Source organism: Opisthocomus hoazin, chromosome 13 (assembly GCF_030867145.1).
Source record: "Opisthocomus hoazin isolate bOpiHoa1 chromosome 13, bOpiHoa1.hap1, whole genome shotgun sequence".
Lineage (NCBI taxonomy): Eukaryota > Metazoa > Chordata > Aves > Opisthocomiformes > Opisthocomidae > Opisthocomus > Opisthocomus hoazin.
Genome location: NC_134426.1, coordinates 19,794,630 through 19,815,584, shown reverse-complemented (window position 1 = coordinate 19,815,584; position 20,955 = coordinate 19,794,630). Strand labels below are relative to the sequence as shown.

At 46.9% G+C, this 20,955-nt stretch overlaps 4 protein-coding genes across 9 annotated transcripts in view; 3 read left to right on the top strand and 1 right to left on the bottom strand.

Annotated features, from left to right (window-relative positions):
* The first annotated feature begins 40 nt into the window (after window positions 1-40).
* UFD1 (ubiquitin recognition factor in ER associated degradation 1) lies at window positions 41-6,990 on the top strand. Of its 3 annotated transcripts, none has more exons than XM_075434875.1 (12): window positions 41-149; window positions 724-856; window positions 1,590-1,622; window positions 2,460-2,581; window positions 2,917-3,047; window positions 3,455-3,527; window positions 4,236-4,304; window positions 4,845-4,910; window positions 5,204-5,251; window positions 5,615-5,703; window positions 6,457-6,538; window positions 6,856-6,990. In XM_075434875.1, the coding sequence occupies exons 1-12, from the start codon at window positions 138-140 to the stop codon at window positions 6,928-6,930; spliced, it is 933 nt and encodes a 310-aa protein (XP_075290990.1). In that variant the 5' UTR covers window positions 41-137; the 3' UTR covers window positions 6,931-6,990. The 3 variants fall into 3 exon arrangements, with proteins under 3 accessions (XP_075290990.1, XP_075290991.1, XP_075290992.1); XM_075434876.1 differs by lacking the exon at window positions 41-149 and adding an exon at window positions 276-365; XM_075434877.1 differs by lacking the exon at window positions 41-149 and having other exon boundaries at window positions 747-830.
* An 828-nt stretch (window positions 6,991-7,818) lies between these two features.
* C13H22orf39 (chromosome 13 C22orf39 homolog) lies at window positions 7,819-9,460 on the top strand. Of its 2 annotated transcripts, XM_075434909.1 has the most exons (4): window positions 7,819-7,931; window positions 8,014-8,181; window positions 8,748-8,895; window positions 9,103-9,460. In XM_075434909.1, exons 1-3 carry the CDS (start codon window positions 7,908-7,910, stop codon window positions 8,871-8,873), a joined length of 318 nt encoding a protein of 105 aa, XP_075291024.1. In that variant the 5' UTR covers window positions 7,819-7,907; the 3' UTR covers window positions 8,874-8,895; window positions 9,103-9,460. The 2 variants fall into 2 exon arrangements, with proteins under 2 accessions (XP_075291024.1, XP_075291023.1); XM_075434908.1 differs by having other exon boundaries at window positions 7,821-7,931; window positions 8,748-9,460.
* MRPL40 (mitochondrial ribosomal protein L40) lies at window positions 9,000-12,709 on the bottom strand. The gene is made up of 4 exons (XM_075434907.1): window positions 12,560-12,709; window positions 11,867-11,950; window positions 10,683-10,838; window positions 9,000-10,311 (listed from the first exon to the last, which is right to left on the bottom strand). The coding sequence occupies exons 1-4, from the start codon at window positions 12,682-12,684 to the stop codon at window positions 10,002-10,004; spliced, it is 675 nt and encodes a 224-aa protein (XP_075291022.1). The 5' UTR covers window positions 12,685-12,709; the 3' UTR covers window positions 9,000-10,001.
* A 429-nt stretch (window positions 12,710-13,138) lies between these two features.
* HIRA (histone cell cycle regulator) overlaps window positions 13,139-20,955 on the top strand; it is a 42,072-nt gene continuing 34,255 nt past the window's right edge. Inside the window, exon 1 of one of the 3 annotated variants that reach the window (XM_075434862.1) lies at window positions 13,139-13,280. In XM_075434862.1, coding sequence (XP_075290977.1) covers window positions 13,244-13,280 — 37 coding nt within the window. In that variant the 5' untranslated portion in view covers window positions 13,139-13,243. Of the gene's footprint in view, window positions 13,281-14,281; window positions 14,311-16,628; window positions 16,830-20,955 lie in introns of those variants that run through there. The other 2 variants (XM_075434864.1, XM_075434863.1) reach the window with 2 other exon arrangements.

Here is a 20,955-nt window from a genome sequence, read left to right as displayed (position 1 = left end):
TTTGTTGCCATGTCTGCCATCTTTGCCGAGGGCGAATTTTTGGCCTTGCCATTTCAGTCAGCCTGACGAAGATGGCGGGAGGGCGCATCAACACTCAGTGACTGAACAAGGGCCAGGGGCCAGAAAAGCCCTCCGCAATGGCCACGCAGGTGGGTGCGAGATCTCGCCTTCCGCCCTCACATGAAATGGCCGCCCGGGAGGTGGGCGCCGCGCGGCACTCTGGGAGGGGCGGTGAGGTGGGGCCCACGGCGGGAAGGGCCGCGTCAGGCGAGAGAGCGGCCTAGACCGGCCCGGCCCCCCGCACCCCGCCGGTTCCCGTGGGGAGCCCGAGTGCTGCCGCTCTGCGCCTCGGCGCCGCCGTCATGGTGAGGCCCGAGGGGCGGCCGGGGGAGGCGCCAGGTCACGGCGGGCGGGCGGGCGGCTGGGCCCCGCGTTCCTTCGGGGCTGCGGCGGCTCCCCCGCCGGTGCCCGCTGGCCGGGCCCGTTTGCCAGGCCAGCGCAGGGCGCGGCTGGTTCCCCTGGGCGCCTCCCCGCCGCTCTCCGCGGTCAGCGCGGGAGCTGTGTGGGAAGCCGGGCCGCCTCAGCGGGCAGGGGTCGGCCGGGCGGCTCCCAGCCTGGTTTCGGCTGAACTTCGGGAGGCTGCAGCGAGCGCTGCGACGCTTCAGCGAGCCGGAGATACCCGCTAACGCGCTCTTTTTTCTGTGTGTTTTTTCCCCCTTCTAGTTCTCTTTTAATATGTTTGACCACCCCATCCCTCGGGTTTTCCAGAACCGCTTCTCAACTCAGTACCGCTGCTTCTCGGTATCCATGCTTGCCGGACCTAATGACAGGTCAGATGTGGAGAAAGGCGGGAAGAGTATGTGCCTGTTTTATTTTGACTAATAACCTGTGGGAAGAGTGTTTGTGAATGATATCAAGTAATACAGCTTTTGGCCAAGACCGCAGAAAGGCGGTTGTACTGTTGGCTGTGTGGCTGGAGCTGGAAGAGCACCCTGGGTGGGGCTTTGAGAAGGAAGGAGGGGAGGGGTTTATCGCATGAGCGTGTAATTAAGAAACTTACCGAGTGAGTCCTGGTTTATTAGCATTAGAATAAGACATTCTTCTTTTTTAAAGTCTTTAGTTAAAATCTTAGGCCCACTGTAAGCCATGGAAGTTTATGATTAAGGACTTTTCGCCCCTTGCTTGTTATACCTCACTTAGCCTGAACAAAGAGAATAGATTGGCCAACTTAATTTTCAGCCTGTCAGACTAATGCTACGTTGTTTTGAGTTGGCATCGATTTAAGAGCACCTATAAGCCTGAACAAATGAAATTACCTTTAAGAAACTTCTTCTTTAGTACTAAGTGTTATAAAACTTTGTCTTCTCTTTTGTTCTGATGAAGTTCTGAAACCCCCATGCTAGCAGGTATACTTGTCGTGACTGGTTCTGCTGAAATCTCTGGCTCAAAAATGAATTTACAGGAGATTTTAGAATCTTTTTTTTTTTTTTTTGGGGGGATTTTAGAGAAAGGAATGATAGAATTGTATGTTCTGTACTCTTTGTACAGTCATGCTTTTCCTAATCTTAAATTATTATTCATTTCTGCAGTAATTATGCCACCATCAGCTTTGGATCAACTCAGTAAGTGAATATTATATTCTGGAATAGCAACATTAGAAATATGAGCAAATGCATAAGCAAATAGCACAGTATTTTACTTATCTGTTAAAATCTGACTTAAATGGAAAATAGGAGACTAATTAGTTCAGAAAATGTATTTTGGAAGTGTTTTATCTGTCATAATGACGCTTGTCTGTCTTTAAGTACAGACATCTGAAGCGTTGGGCTAATGAGGCATGAATCAGTGTTTATCAACTATTAATAGCCTACTCAGTATAGTGGTTACAGTTCATCTATAAATTCTTAATCTCAACCTGCTTGTTCTGGATGCTGTCCTCTGAAGCAAACTTTATTTTAAAGACAAAATAAGTGAAAATGAACTTTGAAATGGGGAAAAAGATAACTGAATCAATAGTATAAATGGTGTTTATTGGCCTTTTGAACTAAGGGCGTTTCCCACCCCCTTCTGAGTTTTAGTTTTAAGAGAGTTTCTTTGAGAAATTAGTTAAGTCAGGTTTTATTTTTAAAATAAGCAGAGCATGCTGAAATTCATGAGGTGGGAGCTAAATGATAATAGCACAAGGACGTAACAATAATAGATTTCTCTGCTAATGCCTGCTGCCTGCTCATCTCTGAGCTTAGGGAAATGTTGGAGAGGCGTTTAAAGCCCTACGTGCAATGTATCCTGTATCTGTATTCTGTCCTGGATTTGTAGTTTTGAGGAGTTGGACTACTGGTGTGAGGAGAATCCTTCTCCTATAGTCTGGCCCATTCTCTTGCTAATGTTCAATCTCTGAAAGCCTCAGAAATGTTCTAGTGGCTTTTAACAAGTAAAATTTTTTTCTCCTTTCTCACCAGGCCGACTTAACATTACATACCCAATGCTCTTTAAGTTGACCAATAAAAATTCAGACCGAATGACGCACTGTGGAGTGCTTGAGTTTGTGGCCGATGAGGGCATATGTTACCTTCCACACTGGGTGAGTTGTCTCATGCTGAACTGTCAAAACCTGAAGAGTGGGATTAGTGAGTTTCCTGTTTAATATTAAAGAGGCGGAAAGTTTCCTGCAAGTGTGTGTCTTTGCTAGTCATGTGTCTACGACAGCTTTCAGTCACAGCTCAGGTTTTCCTCCATAAGAGCTTAAGTAAGCAAAGCAGGCTGCTTTTTAAGATGCACCTGACTGTTCTTCCTGAAGTTAAAACATGGTAAACTGGTGCATTTCAGGGAAGATGGCGGCTCTGGTGAAAATAAGTATATGCAAGGAAAGAGAATTAGGAACATCAGTGGTTTGTGTCTTTGTTTTCATTCTTGCAGATGATGCAGAACTTGCTGCTGGAAGAGGGAGGCCTGGTACAAGTGGAGAGTGTTAATCTTCAAGTTGCTACTTACTCAAAATTTCAGCCACAGAGTCCAGATTTTCTTGACATCACCAATCCCAAAGCTGTGTATCCTTCCTATTGCTTATGGAGCTAGGGACAAAAGTGTTTTTCCCATATTGGAATGAGGAAGCATAGCTAGCTTTTCAGGTTTGGCTCATGCTCTTCCGGTAGTAGATGACTGCTACTGCTCCTTCTGAAAACAAAAGGGATGGAGAGCTTATGTACGGAGATGTTGCAAACTGCTGGCACAAGATGTAGTCTGGCATGAAGAAGCATGAATCTTGGCTTAAAGGCCAATGAATTTGCCTGTCCTTTAGAAGAACTTGTACATCCTGATGTTTACTAAAAGGCTGTCTACAGTACTGATGACTTTTAAACCACCTTTGAGAGACCAAGGATCAGAGTTTTATAATGTAGTAGCTTTAAAGCTTTGCTGTTGCACTGAAAATGTTTCATCTTAACATACTCCAAAGATTAGAAAATGCATTGAGAAACTTTGCTTGTCTGACTACTGGGGACGTTATTGCCATCAACTACAATGAAAAGGTACAGTATACAACACAAGTCCATGCAAGTTCTGTTTGGATACCATCAATTTGACGAAGTAAATTCTGCCCCATGTAAAAAAGTAGGTTGTATTTCAGTAGGCTGTTACTACATGAGTACTTTGACTATGTCTTTTGAATAGATTTTACAGATGACTATTTTTGGCAGTACATGTGCACATTTGATCACTTGGGGTTGTAGACTAAGCTCAGTTGTTGGGTGTTGGTGCTAAAACAATCAACACAGAGCTGTGCAGTGTTGTTGACAAGTAATCTCAGTAGATTTTGTAGTCGGTTTTCTATTGGAAGAAAAAGAGATCAGTTAAGTTGTCTCCTGAGCTGCTGTTTAGACTGTTTTTTGACTCACGAGAAAATAAATTTTTGTGCTGTTGGTGTTTTTACAAGTCAAGGGACAGAATTTATCTGAAGTTCTTAATTTGTTTTCAAAAATGCAGATTAAGGTACAGTAGGAGTGCAGCAAGGTACAGTAAAAGGTAGATTCTCTAGCTCCAGCATATAGCAATCTTCTACGTTGAAAATCTTTGCTCTCAAGTTCTGTAGAGACCTTGCAGTATCCAGTCCTCAACCTAAAGAGCACTTATTTCACTTTCCTTGAAGCTATCTGAAGGGAAAGGTTTAGATATGCTTTTCTTAATGTAAAAGTTGAACTCTTTCATATGCAATCTTAAAATATTCATGACTGTTTCAGATCTACGAACTTCGGGTGATGGAGACCAAACCGGATAAAGCTGTGTCCATCATAGAATGCGATATGAATGTAAGTTAAAGCCAATATGGAGAGTCTGCTTTTGCTGTGTCCTCCCAAAAGGAGAGGGCATCTCGTTCAGTGACCGTACTGTATGCCAAGCACCTCTGATGCAGCGGAAAAGGTAAAATCAGATGGGATAGGGAAGATGACTCATTTGAGAGTACCCCATGTACCTTTGTAACCACGTCTGTGGTACTGAGCTGGACTTCATGTACCATCAGGTAACTGTGGTGCCTAGAATTTAATGTTTAGATTCAACATGTTTTGTAATCTGAGTTTTATTTGACAGCCTTGTCTTGATTCAAACTCCGGTGGTATTGTGGGGTGCTGTTTTACTGCTCCGTTACAATTATGTGCTAAGACTCATTCCTGGAAGGCTTAGTCTTTTTAGTTCTGAGTTAAAATGTTTCATAACAAGCAAACCTCAGTTCTTTCTAATTCTGTCTAGATCAAAATAGAGTGATTGTGGAGTTTTGAGGAATAGTATAAAGCTTATGATTGAAATAAAAATATCAGTCATGCTTATTTTCATACTTCTTATTTAAATAGGTGGATTTTGATGCTCCTTTGGGTTACAAAGAACCAGAAAGAAGTGCACAACATGAAGAGACCACAGTAAGTTAAGCTTCTGTTCTTCAAAAATGCATTCTCTAGAAATTAGCCTTGCTTGTGATAGAACAGTGAGCTCCAACATGATTTTTTTTTTTCTTGAAGCAATTTCTTAAGACTAAACCTTACTTACCAGATGCTTTTGCTTGTGTTACTTAGGAGATGGTTGTTTACTAGCTATTGATTTCAGAAATGGATTATTCTGAAGTTTTGTTTGGTCAGAAATATGTGGAGCTGTTTTCTTTTGTTCTGTCTGTCACAACGCGAACACAATGAAGTAACGGTTCTGTCCCTCACAGGATGTTGAAGCAGACCATAGTGGATATGTGAGTGACACCGGATTTCGTGTAAGTCCCCTGTTTCTGCTGTTTTCTAAATGTTGTAAAATGATGAGGGAAAGTTGTTCTGAACAACTGCAAACTACTGGTACCTGTTCTTAGCGGTGCTCAGGTAACTGGCAAGTGTCTGTGAATCTTTTGTGGTGCTTGCAGCCAGTCACAGTATGACTTGCTGTCCTTAAAGAGGCAGCCTATAAACAGGAGGCTGGAACATACACCTGGTGTTCATCAGCTTATTATATGTACTAAAAAGAAACATGCTAAATCAAAGAATTAAAAATGATAGTAAGATTTTACAGAATATAGTATCCCTAGACAGTATGCTTTCAAAAACAAGATACACTTAAATTAAAACTCGTTACGTGTACATAGGCGTTCTCTGGTTCTGGAAACAGACTGGATGGCAAGAAGAAAGGTGTTGAGCCTAGTCCGTCGCCAATTAAACCAGGAGACATTCGAAGGTATGCCCATTTTATTCAGTTGTCAGCAAGTGAAGGATCAGTATTTCAGCAGAGTTTGTGTGATTCCCCCCCAGCTCCCGCAATATAAGCAAGCTAATTTCACCAGAAGTTTGCATTTAGAAAAGAAATAGTTAATATTCTAGACTGACTGGGATATCTCTGACTACTTAAGATGCAGATCCTAAGTTAACGTTGCCAAAACTGACTCAATCAACTCCAGTTCTTTAGAAGTGGGGAGACACAGCAGGTTTAGACTGGGCTGGTGGGCTGGATCAAGTGATGCACAGAGCCCTGCCAGTTCTCTAAAGTAAAATTTGGTGGAGAGTGATACCTTTTTTTAGTCCGGTGGTTAACCAAAGCCAAGCCATCTGTGGGTTGGTTGTTTCAGTTTTTTGTGTGGTTTATTTTTTTTTTTTCTTAGAAGGAAATTTAGAAAATTCAGGCTTAGTGGAAGTGTGTGGGGATGTCATTCCTGTGGCATTCAGTCATTTACACCTGTCACAATAAAACTTGAACCCTTGTGGAAAAGCGTGTCCATGGCCCTGTGGAAACCACAGGCTACGTGGAAACATGCCCACAGCCCAGCTTCTACAGCAGCTCCAGTTCTGATTGTTTACTTCATGCAATGTATGCCTACCTTAAAAAAAATAATTCAGTGGTTTAACTCGAAATTTGCAGCCAGTGTTGGTACGATACTGGCAGGCATAGAATAGGTCTCACTGTGTTCATAGTATTTTTATGCTTCTTTTCCAGAGGAATACCCAACTATGACTTCAAGATCGGTAGAATCACATTCATTAGAAACTCACGTCCACTAGTTAAGAAAGTCGAAGAGGTAAATAATTTTGCATTGAATAAGAACATTAGAACTCCTCTCTGAGTTCGTGGTTCCTCTCTCCATACGTGATTTTTCACAGCACCACTGCTGTTGAAAAGCCAGTGCATACGTGTTTCAGGTGGCTGAAAGGTCACTGAAATGCTCGTGTTTTATTTTCAGGAAGAAAGTGGTTATTATGTAGATTAAGGATGTGAAATGCCTACAGTCAGTTGCTGCTCTGATGGAATGTTCTTTCTAACGGTCGTTCAGCTTTCATCACACACAAGCAGTGAGCAAAGAGGTAACTACCTTTTTTCCCCTTTCCTTTTTTCCAGGATGAGTCTGGAAGCCGGTTTATTGCCTTTTCAGGAGAAGGCCAGTCCCTGCGCAAAAAGGGAAGAAAACCCTAAGTCGTGGTACCTTTAGTCAATTAGGAGGACAATAAAATAACTGCAGTGTGTTGGATCTTAGTTATTGCAGTTGAGAGGAGAGATCGTTTTGCAACACAAGAACATTTTTACTGGTTTTGGTTTCACGTTTAAGACGGGAGCTGTCAGACTGCCTTCATTTTCAGTTGAAAATTAAGTTCTAAGAATTCTGAAGGAGTTTTTCGTATGTGTTGTGAAGAAGGTAAAGTAGATCTTGGATAAACCCAACAAGTTCTACCATACCCAAAGGTCCGGTTCTCAGACTCCGTCCTCCGCTCTCATACCCTGAGTGGTGGTGGCCTCACGTTGCTCCATGCTTGGCGTTTTCCTCCCTCTCTGTACCTTTTGCCCCAGTTCCCAGTCAGCGGTTTGGTGTGGTGCAAACGAAGGCTGGCAGGGGGGAGCGCAGGACTTTGTGCAGGGAGTCTCTGATCCTGGCTTCAGGGGTTATCCTAAGCACTGCCCCTGTAATCGCTTTCTGTATTTGTAATTAATAACCTGCCTTGTAGTAGTTCCGACACAGTGACGCACTGCAGCACTCTAACGCCAGGGCGGGGGAGAGGCGAGACCCGGCTTCCCTGCCTGGTGCGGGAGCGCGGAGCCCCGGCGCCGTCGGTGCCAGACTGCGCGGCCGCCGTAGCTGGGCTCGGGGGGGCGGGCAACCGGGCGAGCCCTCTGCCCTCCCGCAGCGACGGCCGAGTAAAGGCCCCTGGCTGACCGGCGTGGGGCTTGCGGGAAGCGGGCGGGTCTAGGCTGCGGGTAGCTGCGGTCGGGGGAGGGGAGGTCACGTGCTGCCCGGGGAGCCCCGCCCCGCCGGCAGCCCTGGGCTCGCGGGTCCGGGGGCGGGGCGACGAGGCCGCGGGTTTGTGCCGCCTCTCGCCATTGGCCGGACCCGCGGGCTTCGCGGCAGAGAGCGGCGGGGATTGGCGGCGCGGCGGCGGCCCTCAGGCGGGGGCAGCATGGCGGGCGGTGAGACGTGGCGGGTGAGCGGGGCGGCGGGGGCTGCGGGCGCTGGGCCGGGGCGGCGGCGCGGTGCCTCAGCGCGGCCTCTGTGTCCTCCCGCAGCCGCCGCGGCCGTGCGAGGACTACTGGTGGGAGTGGAAGCACTGCCGCGGGCTGCGGCACGCCTTCCACCACTACTACGCGCACGGGGAGCTGCCGGCCTGCGGCCGCTGGCGGGACGACTACGAGGCCTGCCGCGCCTGGGAGAGGGGCCGCGCCGCCGCCGCGCAGGTACCGCCCGCGCCCCGCCCCGGCAGCCCGCCGCCGTCGCTGCCCCGCGCGGGGCTGGGGGGAGGGAAACCCCGCGGGCGAGCGGTGTCGGCGGTCGCAGAGCGGGAAGGGCTCGGTTGCGGGTGGGCGAGGTGGAGCGAACAGCCCGCGGGGGCTGCCGCAGCCTTCCGCTGTGGGAACTGCCGGTGTCGGCTGCCGTGATGGGCCGAAAAACCGTGCGGAACGGCGCCGCGACCCGGGCAGAGCTGGGTGGGGTGTCCGGAGGCGCTGCTGGCTGCAGCCACTGGGCGCCGAGCCGTGCGGCCAGCGAGGACGGCGTCGGGGGGGGGGGGGGGAGCAGCACATAACCGGGGCTTTTCTTCGTCATGGAGGAGTCAGAGGCAAAATATACGCGTGACACGGTTAAAAGTCTGTGTCCTGGCGTACTTAGATAGCGTTCAGCACTTCTGTTTGAGCATGATAAATTTATGGTCCTCCTTTTATCTCAAATAGTCACAGCAGGAATAGGCTCTGTAAGACTATAACATCCCGTGCTGTCGTCGTAATATTTTTTCCCTGTATTTCAGGAAGCTTTGTGCGAGAGTGAAAGAGCTCGAGTTAAGGAAAAACAGAAACACGCTCCAGTGTGGAAGCTCAGGAAGAGCCCACCACCTGACTGGTATCTTCCGCTTGACCAAGACAAACCAAATTAGCAAGACCGTATTGCTGTGTTTGGTCAGTAGCGTAATACACAATACAGAACTGTGCTGGGGTTGTTTCTTCCATGCTGTCTTGAAAGTACACAACTGTAGCTCTGCCTTGCAATACTTTAGTACTCATTCAAAGATACCCAGAGTTTATTTAAACACCCAGTGTTTTTTTTAAAGGAGATTTGAGGTGCTTAGTTTGATTCTAGTCTCTTACTGCTGTCTTACACTTTAGGATTTCATCTCAGCAGGCAACTCCCAAGGTAGTGCACACATGATCTAGCTCCTCGTGCTAGATGAGGACCTCTTCCCCTACCAGCTGGCGTTGCACACTTTTGGAACAAGGGACCCACGCCAGGCCTGCCAGATAGGAAAACAAAAGCAAACTGGGACTCTTCCATGCCAGTTCAGGACAATCACAACCACTGGTCTTTAAAAGGCATTTCCCAGGTTCCGGACTGTTGTAGGCTAAGAGCTTCTCACGCGGTGGGATGATGTTGCAGACCCTGAAACTGCCCCTTTGTGGAACTGTGGTGTGTGTCAATAGTGGTATTCAAAATGACTACAAAAATAAAGGTTTAAATGAATGAAAAGACATCTGTTTTGTTTTAGGGCAAGCCCTTAGAAACTTACTTATATTGCAATTAAAAAAAAAACCTACTTAATTTTGGCTTTGTCACAGTATGTTTTCCATCTCTTACATGCAAAAGTACTTCACTGAACTCTGAAAAGAAAGGCAGTAAACAGTCAGCTGCTACCTCCCTTACAGTACAGACTGATGTGGTAATTGTGACATTATAGCACAGAAATCCTCTGAGTTACAGTTTATGCAGAACAAAAAAATGCCGCTCGAGAGTGTATGGAGGGATGAGAAAGAAAAGCCCAGAAAGGTAAAATACTCCGTGAAATTCTCCTTCTTTGTCTTCTTTTAGCATGGCACAAGCGTAAGGTAGTGTAGTTTTGTTGAGTGTCTTTAATTAGTTAGCTGGCCATTTAAAAAACCCAAGCAAACAGATACTTCATTAATATGCACACCTACAGTATTTAACCCGCAGAAGGAATTGTTTATTCTTGTTCCTTTCTTTCCTCCTTCAGTCGGCTAAGTAGCTCATGCCAGATGAAAAACAATCTCCATCACTGCGTATACACTTTAGTGATATCAACGCATTTCCCTTCAGGAGGATCATACCCAGGAATTGGTGGGGTATAATTAGGTCCATCTCTCTCAAAGGGGAGAAGCCCCTCATCTCGTCTGATTGCTGCCTGATACAACTCCTCCGATTCAAGGCGCAGTTCCTTTAGGGCCTCTTGCTGAGCTTCTACAAGGGTCTGAATTGCTTTCTTTTCTGCCTTATCTTGTTTCTGCTTAAACAAACACCACTTCTTCATAAGTAAAACTCTTCTTTCGGTCTCCTCAAATGACAGAGGGGGAAGACTTCGCACCCTGATAAAGAATAAGATAACGTAATAAATAAATAGCCTGCACCCCAAAGAGCAAAAATTTTTTTTTTTAAAAAGGCAAAACACAAAACCCCACCACCAACCAAAAAAACCCCACCAAAGCAGAGAATACATTTCATTCATGCAGTGGCTATCTGTGAGGTTTTCCACGGTCGTTCTAACAGGAAATTCGTGTTACTATTTTTTCACTGCTTTTAGCAGGAACAAAAAAAGTTTTCTTTCCACATTTTTGTCCTGGTAGAAGTAGATAAGGTTTGTACCAAGGCTGGTGCTGTATTGCAGTTTTGAAAAGAAAGGCATTAGAAGTGTTTCTACCACGAATGCAAGTGCACGGTGAAAGACAGCCTTACTGACCTGTTGCTATCCGAGTACTTAAGCGGTGCTACAAAATCCTCAATCGGAATCATTTCTGGGGCAGCCTTTTCCAACTTTTTAATCTTCTTTTTCATACGATCCTTCTGTGCTTGCTCTCTCCTTGGATCCACTTTCTTCTTCTTCTTTGGTTGTGCTCTACAAGGGAGATAATTACACAAATGAAAGAAGATATTTTGTCATTTAATTCAACATCAGCAGCTTTCACTTCCACTTTACTTCTCTAAGGACTGTTCCTTCCCATTACTTAATTTGGTCCCTAATAGAAGTTCAAGCCATTAGCTTTATTCAAGTAATGTAATTTCCAAGAGACAGTAATGTGTCTTGTGAGATTTTCTGCAGGGAACTGTACCTGCCCGAGAAAAGCAACCTCTGATTTTGTGCTGAACATCAAAATGACCTGAGGAAGTTCCACAAAAATTGAATTGGAATTGTTTAGCACTAGCTCAGAGTGCAGCAGAGCAGGTAACAGGTTTATCTGCAAATAGTCCTGTCATCTCATGTTAGGGAAGAGAGTGAGTGCTTTTATGGTTTTGCATGTGCTTCTAAATTTTCCACATTTGGAACCAAATTCAGGCTGCAGATGTTACTCTCCTGCTGTACTTTTCCACACAGACCCAGTACACCCAAGATAACGCATGGCATACCTGACACACACAAATATCCTCACCATGGACCTAGGGGATGTCATTCCTGCCTTGCAGATCAAACAACCAACCTTCATGGTGTGAAATGGTCTCTCTGATGGTACCTAATAGCTACCATGGTATTTGAAATCTTGTTGCATCAAAACAAAACATGGATACCAAAATGTAACATATGCATAAATGTGGGCTGTCTAGTATACCACTTTATAGTAAAGTATTTTCAGTTCAGCTACGCTTTTGTTTCCATTGCTGATCAAAAGAGAATTCTGGAGCACAGCATAAATCCGAACGTCTCCAACCACAGTCTGCTGGAAGAAGCAAATACAGCTACGCACAAGCATAAAGCGATAATTGTATAGGTTAGCATTAAACTCAGGGGGCCAACAGTTCTTAACTGCTTTTACATATAGCAACTTAAAAGCAAACATCTATAGTTAAAAGGTAGTTTGGACTTGGGAAAATTTGTGCTCCCCTAAGGATGAAAATACTTTTACATAAGTCCATGGAAGCTGCACTCACCTCACGGGGAGAGACGCCCTGAACGCCAGCAGCGAAGTCTGCCAGTGACTTCCTCGGAACAGAACTGTCTGGGGCAGCCGAGAACTGAAGAAGAAAAAGAAACATAAAGCGTGAGGGGAAACTGACTCTGATGACATTGATTCTGCAAAACACCAGAGCTATGTATTAGTCATAAATCACAGTAATGGGTTTCAAATAATCTTTGGCTGCTTAATTCCTGACAGTACAGAGTGTTTGCCCAGCGATGATCACCTCAGACTCTTCAGCGAGGTAACTAAATCCAGAATTTGGGCTGTTCGGTGCTGTGAATCCACAGGGTGTTGAGGAGTGAAGCAGATAACGTTTTTAAAGTCTGTGAATAGGTGCGAGTAATTCTCAGCTTCAGCTCTGATAACGGCCTCTCTAAAGCGCTGGTTTGGAGAAGCAAAGCCACCTCCGCTCAGACCGGGAGGAGAGCGATGCCGTTTCTCGGAGAACCGGCCCAGATGCCGGCGCACCGGCTTCCCGACGTGCAGAACCAGGCCCCGCACCCACCACGTCCCGCTGCCAACCCCGGAGGGCAGGCCCCGCCGCGGGAGCCCCGGGCGAGCGGGGCCTGCACGAGAAGGGACCCCGGACACGGGGCCGTTCGCTGGGCTCCCTCCCCGCGGGACCGGGGCAGGACGGCGGCTCCCGCCTGGCTCCCCACCCTACCTGAGCCGGGCGCCGCCGGGCGCTGCCCAAACTCCGCAGAACCCCCGGGCCGCCGCCGCCAACATGGCTCCCTCACGCTGCCGGCGGTGCGCCGCTCTCCTCACCGACCCCGCCCCAACTCCCATGTCCCGCGTTCCACCTCACAAACGTTCCGCCCGGGCTCGCCACGCTGCTGTGTCTCGACCGCGGCGCGGGGCCTGGGTAAAGGCCCCGCCCCTCCCGGCCCCGCCCCGCCGCCATCGCCTCGCTCCGTCCGGCAGGGGGCGCCCGCCCCTCCGGCTGCTCCCGCTTGCCCGCCCCGGAGGCGGGGCGGCGGCGCCTCGCGGGATCTCGCCCCCCGCCGGCCGAGGCGGGGGAACGCCGGCGTTCGAGGGCGGCTGTTTCCCGCCGGGCCGGTTAGGCGGTTGCCAGGCGCCGAGTTCCGGCGTTGCCGGTCGCCGCCGGGAGCTGAGCGGGGGATGCGGCCGGGCGGCGGGGGCTGCGGCACGGGCGGCGCCGGGGCATGGAGCGGCGCTGAGGCGGCTCCGGCCGGCGGAGGGGGCGGGCAGAGCGGCGCGCGGCGGGGGTCCACGGTGGCCGGCGGCCGCTGAGCTCCGCCGCTCGCTCGGCCCGCGGAGGCAGCCCGGGCGGAGCCGCCCTGGGGTCCCGAGGGCGGAGGCCGGCGGGGGCCCCGGGCGGGGAACAATGAAGCTCCTGAAGCCGACCTGGGTCAACCACAATGGTGAGGGCCGGCCGGCCGCGCCGCCGGGCAGCAGGTGCCGCGGGGCCGGGCGGGCAGGTGCGGCGGGGCACTGGGGCGGCGGCCGCCGGAGCGTCTGCGGGGCTCCACCGGCGCCCTGGGGAACGGCGGGCAGGTGCCGCCGGGCGGGGGGCGCGGGGAGCGGCGAGTTCCCCCCTGGGGTGTGCTGGGGGCTCGGGGGGGGCCCGCGGGGGGCCGGGGCGGGGATCCGAACCCGGGGTTCCTGGAGAAGCGCGGTCGGCACCGCGCGGGGCTCGGCGGTGAGCGGGCTCGGCCGCTCGGAAGATGGCTGCGGGGTGCCGGGCGGCCTCGGTGGCGCGGCGGCCGTCTGCTGGGGGGGTCTGAGGTGGCCGAGGGGGGCTGAGGTGCCCGGAGGGGGGAGAGTCTGAGGTGCCGGGGGTTGGGGGTGTGAGGTGCGGCGGGGGCAGGGGGTCCCTCCATGGCGCCTCAGAGCAGCTCCCCGGGGCTCGGCGGTGCCTGCTCTGCCGAGCGTGCGGAGGTTGGTGAGCCCGAGCGCCTGCGGGACGCGGTGCCGGTACTGACGGAAAGCTCTGCGCTTCCCGGCGCGGCGAGTCCCGGGTAGCATCCCTGTTACGTGTCTACATCCCCTGCCATGAGTTTCCGGAGCAGCACCTGTGCTGTTCCTGGCAGAGCAGTGAGAAGTCGTCTAATGTGAAGAGCTCACTTCTGTTTATGCAGTTTTGTCCTCAAATTAATGCAAACTTTATCCCCTGGAATACATGTCAATGGTTGACCTTGTCTAGCTGATTGGTATCTAGAATCAGACCAAGCCGGAGACCAGCGTATCCAAGTTGGAGAAGTGTGCTTTGAGTTCAAAACCACAGATGCGACTTTACAGCCGCCTTTCTGCGGGCGTTGTTGTCTTTGTTGTCGTGCTGCAGGTTTTTTGGAGCGTAACTTAAGCCTTGAGCCGAAATTCGCATGCGTCTGTGCTTGAACTGCTCTCCAGGGGCCATATAGTCAGCAAATGGACCTCGCCTGTAATCGAAAGGTTGTAGTGAACTGCAAAAACGTGGAAGTACTTTGTCTGAGATGTTTTTTACGTTTCTGCTTGGTCAATCTAAACAAATATAGCATTTGCATCTTAATCTCTGGCTGCCTGCAGGCAGACTGTCCTGTGCCTCGCTGGATCTTCAGTGGGAGCACATGAGCAGCTGAATAAAAGCTTTCAGCCTAAATCTTTGTAGATTGCAGATATTAGATCTGTAACTTCTTTCCTTATTTCTTTAATGGTGCACCTTTTGGTATGGGTATGTGTTTCAAATATGTAGCAATTTAAAATACGTCTGACCATTGCAGAAAACGTTCTTCAGCCAAGCAGTTTGCAGTGAGGCTCGATATATAAAGCCCTGCAATACTTTGCCTAGTGGATAATGCACTACGCAGCACCTCGATAGTCCCAAAATTTATTCCCATTTCTGCTGCTGTCTTGCTGGGATGAGTTTGGGCAAGACATTGTCATAGCTTCATCATCTGCATAATAGCCATTCATCACTGGCTTAATTTGTAAAATGCTTTAAGGTCTGCTAATGTATACAGGACTACATAACATTGATGTGTTCTTATCCTTGGGGCAAGGAGTGCAGGATAAAAACTGGTGAGTTTAGTCAGCCTCTTTTAATGTACCCAGGTTCCGGGTCCTGCAGGCATTGCTGCATGCAGGCAGTCCCCATCACTCTTAATGGGCCTACCTATTTGCTCTGAAACCTCTCCAGAAACAGGGGAAGGATAATTTATACTGTGTGTACTGGAGGCTCGTGATAATTTTTGCTCCTTTTATTTTCCCCATGGGCACAAGAGGCTGCTGCGCTTTTGTTGGTTTCTGAGTGAGAGTCCTGATAGCAAGACTGGCTCTTCCACACACCAGTTCAAGGTGCTGCCATTCCTGCCTTTCCCTCTCCCCACTCAATTTTGGGATTTGTATTTACTGAACGAACTAGAATAAGTTAAATGATGCTTAGAGGCATACGTTCTCCATGAGATAATAGACATTAGAAGTTGGTGTAGTAGCAGGGAAATTCAGTACGCCTGGGAATTGTGTGTGGCTCAGCCAAGATGCTGTGAATTTACAGTAAAAGCACTTTAACACATTTTGGCTCTACAGGTTTTTGTTTCGAGGTTCTTAATGTCACTTTATCTGAGTACTTACTGGAAATATTTCTTCTTCGTATGCTTTTTCCGTAAGCTTTTCTCACTCTTAATGTGGACTTATTAGATTTTGCATTAAATTCTCATTATTGCTGTGTTCTACTCTTCCATGTTTCTTTGACTTAGAGCAGGAAAGACTATTGAAACGTGCGATCTAATGGTGGGGGTGGGAAAGGGCAACAGTAAGATACAGATGGTGTGGTTTGCTCCTCCTTCCCAGTTTTCCGTTCAGTACCTCTATAAAGATGCATCACACATCCAACAGCTGCATGTACCGATTTGGCACACAAATAGGTGGTGCTTAAATATGGCTAATGCAGGTGAACGCTGAGCCCTGCAGGAAAGGAGGTCCCTTGCTACCCCGAGAAACCCGTGCAAACCCCATGGTGCTGTTCGTGTATAACTACTTGTAGAAATTGGAGCCTGCTTTTGTTTAAATATAGGCACAGAGTTTATTATCTTGCCAAGCTGTAATGGTGGAATGTAAATATTTGAATTGATTTGTGAGTCATGTTAGATGTTATGTATCAGATGGACTGGAAGCAAAATGAATAGAAACTCATTTATGTTGTGCTAGAAATTCATGTAAAATTGTCTTTAAATTTCGTTGATTATTGCCTAAAGTTAAATAACAAACAAAAATGACATAATATTTGAAGTTGCTTTTTTTTCTTCAGCTGCTGTGGTTTTTTTAAAGATGGGACTTTCTCCTTGGGTTTGATTTATCTTATTTGGAACTTTTTCTTCCAAGCTGATTTCGTTATCAGTATTTCTTTAAGTACCTAATGTACATTTGGGTTCTTAAATAATCCAACAAGACATCTGGTCTATCATAAGGTATTCTGTTTTTAATGAGTCTGGTTTGCTTCCGTATGTGATGTGATGCTGGGAGCTTCAATAATTTAAACTGGTTTGGGTTTTTTTTAGAAATTGTTACAAGATGGCAAAATGTCTTAAAACATACTGATTTTAATGTTACTGCTCAAGTATCACTTAGATTTTGTTTTGATGCATGATTACTGTTAGAAAATTCAATGTTTCTCCAGTTAGGAGCATGGGAAAACATTGAGTCACTTTGAAACAGGGACCTTGTGCCTTTTGGCTTATTTCAACAGGACCTAACCATGTAATCCGATAAAGACATGGACCCTGGGAAGAAAGTGGTTGCTATCAGATAATGACACCATCTCCATTATTTTGAGAAAATGAAAGAAGTGAGGAAAAAACCAGTGTCTGTGATCAGCTGATAAACCGGAAGTAGTGTGGAACAAGTCTTACAGCTTTAACCTGTGACAGTTATCCACCATTGTACATGGTATTCCCTTGATCATGGTACCCTGGAGGAAAGAGAGGAGCACCCTGGTAATGACTTTGTCGTGCTAAATTTCTGTCCTGTGATCACTTAATGTGTTCGCTCTCTTTTTTTAATCATTTGACATCTCTAGATTGATAAAACTGGAAAGAAATATAAATCTTGGTTTACTTAGGCAAACAATCTAATGATTATTAAACTTGTTTTGTATTTTAAGGGATAGGTGTAAAAGTGTAGAAAGCAAGCATTAAAAACATAAAGAAATTCCTTGTAGATCCTAGGAGTTAATATATGTTCAGCATCCTCCTGGAGACACTAGCTGCCCATGGTTTGGATGGATGTACTCTTCGCTGGATAAAGAACTGGCTGAATGGCCAAGCCCAGAGAGTGGTGGTGAATGGAGTTAAATCGAGCTGGTGGCCAGTCACAAGTGGAGAGCTGAGGGTGTTGTTTGACAGCCAGCTGAACATGAGCCAGCAGTGTGCCCAGGTGGCCAAGAAGGCCAACAACATCCTGGCTTGTATCAGGAATAGTGTGGCCAGCAGGAGTAGGGAGGTGATTGTGCCCCTGTACTTAGCACTGGTGAGGTCACACCTCAAGTGCTGTGTTCAGTTTTGGGCAACAAGCAGGACATTGAGTTGCTGGAGCGTGTCCAGAGAAGGGCAGCGAGGCTGGTGAAGGGTCTGGAGAACAAGTGTTACAAGGAGTGGCTGAGGGCACTGAGGCTGTTCAGTCTGGAGAAGAGGAGGCTGAGGGGGGACCTTATTGCTCTCTACAACTACCTGAAAGGAGGTTGTAGTGAGGTGGGTGTTGCTTTCTTCTCCCATGTAACTAGTGGTAGAATGAGAGGAAATGGCCTCAAGTTGCATCAGGGGAGGTTTAGATTGGATATAAAGAAAAATTTCTTTACTGGAAGAGTGGTCAGGCATTGGAGCAGGCTGCCCAGGGCAGTGGTGGAGTCCCTATCCCTGGAGGTGTTCAAAGAACATGTAGATGTGGCACTTCGGGACGTGGTTTAGCAGGCATGGTGGTGTTGGATTGACGGTTGGACTTGATGATCTTAGGGGTTGCTTCCAACCTATGATTCTATGATAAGCAGGTAGTTTTACTAACGATTCCTTTTTTCAAATCCAAGTAATCTAATTTCATCCTGATAAGCCCTGTGTTTCTCAAGAGCCAAGAAAAGCACGTGCAGCTTTCCTTTTCCTTTCCAAGCCAGTGCATTGGTGCTCTAATGCCTCTTACCACTAATGTTGAAACTTTGAACGTGCCACTGTGAACTCCATGCGTGTTGCTCCTATTTCAGTACTTGTGAATATGTGTATGTAATCAAATGGACTTGAAACTTCATGCAGTGTTTGTGCTAAATAGGAACTGAATTTGTTTGTGACATTGATAAGTTGCTTTCTAATAAATAGTGAGGTCTGTGGCTCCATTCTGATGATTGGCCAAAGGGTCCAAGTCAGGTGCTCTCTAGGATGGATTACAGCACTGTGAGTCCTTATGCTTTCTGGTGCTGAAACATGCAGTAGCTCTTCTACTGCCTGAAAAATGGAAGTGAATGATCCTTTTAGCTGCAGTGGTAGAAGCTTAGGTTCCTACATCCAGTAGTTTCTGCTTACTGCAGGCATCCAAACAGGGCTGCTGCTACACTTGGCTTCACCAACAGGTCATTGCAGCTGGAGCCAGGAATGAAGTCCTGAGCTAGCTAATAAGTAGTTGCTTCCCTCTTTGGGTTGCCCTAGTCAGGTGAAGAGTATACTTCCCTCCACTAATAAAATTACTTCAACTTGAAGAGCACAGTGAAAGTGCTGTCAGCTGAAAACTGTGGGCTCTAAACAACTGAATAGTCCGTATTTAATGATATTACCCCTGGATCTTGGAATAATATCCAAAGCCATTTGAAATAAAATCCAGACTGACCTGTAAGTAGTATTTCATGCAGATTGACTTGTAAGTGTTGTGCTGTGGCAGTGGATGACATGTCATTTTGCAGTTGTGGTTCTACGTAGAATGTCTGTTAAGAAGCGGGTGTGACAGGTCGAGGCTGGGTGTAGTTCACACATTTCCTGTGTATGGAAAATAGAAGACTCTTATCTGTACAAACTCCGAGAATTCTGGAACTTGATTTAGTAAACTCATGTTTCTAGGGAGAAAAAGCATGTCTTTAAAGGTTAACCATTGGATGCATCTGGACATTGCTGGTGAGATTGAGACGTGTGAAACTAGTCACGTTTATTAGGAGTTACCCATCAGATGGAAACAATATTTACTTGTCTCTTATAGGAGATTAATTTGATGGGCCTCATGTTCACAAGTCATTGTGCTTTAAGTTTATTGACAAATTCTACTGAAAAACCCAGGTTTACTGGGTAGATCATTGTGGATGATTAGTTACCTGTGGAATAAGATCCCTTCCTGGATCACAGTTGAGCCACATAGGAAACCTGATTTGTTATTGAGGGCTTCGTTTATTACCGCTGCCTTTCCTGAGTGCAAAGTCCATACCTTTTTTAAACTTCCCAGATAAAATAATGCCCTGTGACCTCCCGACTTCCACCGAGTTCTGAGTTTTTAGAATTATAATAATTTATGAAAATATCTGCTGAGTGGTCATTAGGTCAAAAGCCAAATTTATACTAGCAAAAGAACTAACGAAGAGAACACTGTCTTGTTATATAAATACATGGATCATTTTTGTTTGAACACTGTCTTCAATGCCAGTTCCCCTCCACATCATAAAATACAGGACAACTGAAAGAGGCTGATAGAGGAGTGACCAGAATGATCAAAAGTACGAGAATGACCAAATAGAGCAGGACTTCTGGGGCTAAGAATGGGAGGAATGAGTTGGAGACGTGATGAACGCAAGTAGAATTGTGAGTGGCAAAAAAGGGGTGAATGGCGAGTGGTTTTTATTCACCATTCTTCTGTACAAGAATTAAGGGGTGTTGAAGTAACAGGTTGCAGGTACAGGATACATGAAGTAGATGTTTCTTCACAGAGTCCATGACTGAGCAGTGGATCTCTGTGTTGGGGTCTAGCGATGTTATTTATGGATCTGAGATGGCTGATTGAATTTATAGAAGAGAAGTCTGTGGAGGGCATCCGATACAAGAAGTCAGAGTTGCAATTTTTTTGGAGCTGGAAGATTATCCTAGGAAGCAGCACTGTGTGCTTGCCGTTCTACAGATCCCTGGGGAGGTATCTAGTACTGGTTTCTGAACAGAGCGCTGGGCTAGGTGGACATTTTACCTGGTGTGATGTGGCTAATGTTAAGCTTTTATGGTGAATTTGTAGCTAAGTTACCTCTGTCTCAATAAGTAAAATAATATGCCAAATTTCATCAACGAATTTGTAGTCTGTGCAAAAACTTTGCTCAGAAGGAGGAAGGGAGCTGATGTTACTGCTCCTGCCGAATTGTGCTCTTAAGATAAGGCAGAAGTTGGAGATGCTATGATAGTTTTAAACACCGAGTAAAGGAAAACAAAATTACATCACATCTGTAGTTTTTCCAACACAATGGGTGCAATGACGTATTTCACATGTTTTTTTAAATGTATAGCATATCTGTTTTGCCTGAATAATGAGAAGCCAATGTGTCTGTCAGACCAACTTCCCAGTGTGTGCTTTGGTCATGGCTACTCTTTAGTGCAGACTTTTGGGAAGGAAGAGTGGTGGAATCGGAGTAGAGGAGGAGTGAGTCTTCCTGTATGAGATGGCTACACCTATTTAACCATTTCTAAATACAGTATTGTTAAACTACAAACTACCTAAACTCTGCAGCCTTGTGCATGGGTGCTGTGCTGGCTCTGGAAGCTGTAATTCCTCCTGATTATTGGATGACTGTGTGCTTAGAGGTTAGTGTTCCTTCTGATTTGCTGGGGAACTGTTTTCTGTTGGTGCGATTGATATATAGGCAAAATGAGCCAGGTTAGTAGGATTAAAAGGTCTTTGATAACTGGCTTCCTGTAAGGGGCACTCTCCTCTTCAAGTCTAATGGCAAATTTGAGAGTATGGAAAGTTGTCTTGCCCAAGAGAGTTGACGCAGATTGAAAAGGTAGCCTCTTCCACCTATAAGGTCTGCAGAATCACCTGTTTCTGTAAGTGTCAGTGGGTTAAACTATCTCAAATGATGCACTGGTTTAATTTAAGGGAACTTCCACGTCTTAGGAA

Excerpts from the sequence above, each read along its gene's own strand:
- UFD1 (XM_075434875.1), top strand. Across the intron at positions 1,623-2,459 it reads ATCAGCTTTGGATCAACTCA|GCCGACTTAACATTACATAC; the intron begins GTAAGTGAATAT and ends CTTTCTCACCAG. Across the intron at positions 5,704-6,456 it reads AAACCAGGAGACATTCGAAG|AGGAATACCCAACTATGACT; the intron begins GTATGCCCATTT and ends CTTCTTTTCCAG.
- C13H22orf39 (XM_075434909.1), top strand. The coding sequence starts at position 7,908 with ATGGCGGGCGGTGAGACGTGGCGG. Across the intron at positions 7,932-8,013 it reads CGGGCGGTGAGACGTGGCGG|CCGCCGCGGCCGTGCGAGGA; the intron begins GTGAGCGGGGCG and ends GTCCTCCCGCAG. Across the intron at positions 8,182-8,747 it reads GCCGCGCCGCCGCCGCGCAG|GAAGCTTTGTGCGAGAGTGA; the intron begins GTACCGCCCGCG and ends CCTGTATTTCAG.
- MRPL40 (XM_075434907.1), bottom strand. The coding sequence starts at position 12,684 with ATGGGAGTTGGGGCGGGGTCGGTGAGGAGAGCGGCGCACCGCCGGCAG. Across the intron at positions 10,839-11,866 it reads AGGGCGTCTCTCCCCGTGAG|AGCACAACCAAAGAAGAAGA; the intron begins GTGAGTGCAGCT and ends TCTCCCTTGTAG. Across the intron at positions 10,312-10,682 it reads AAGTACTCGGATAGCAACAG|GGTGCGAAGTCTTCCCCCTC; the intron begins GTCAGTAAGGCT and ends ATTCTTTATCAG.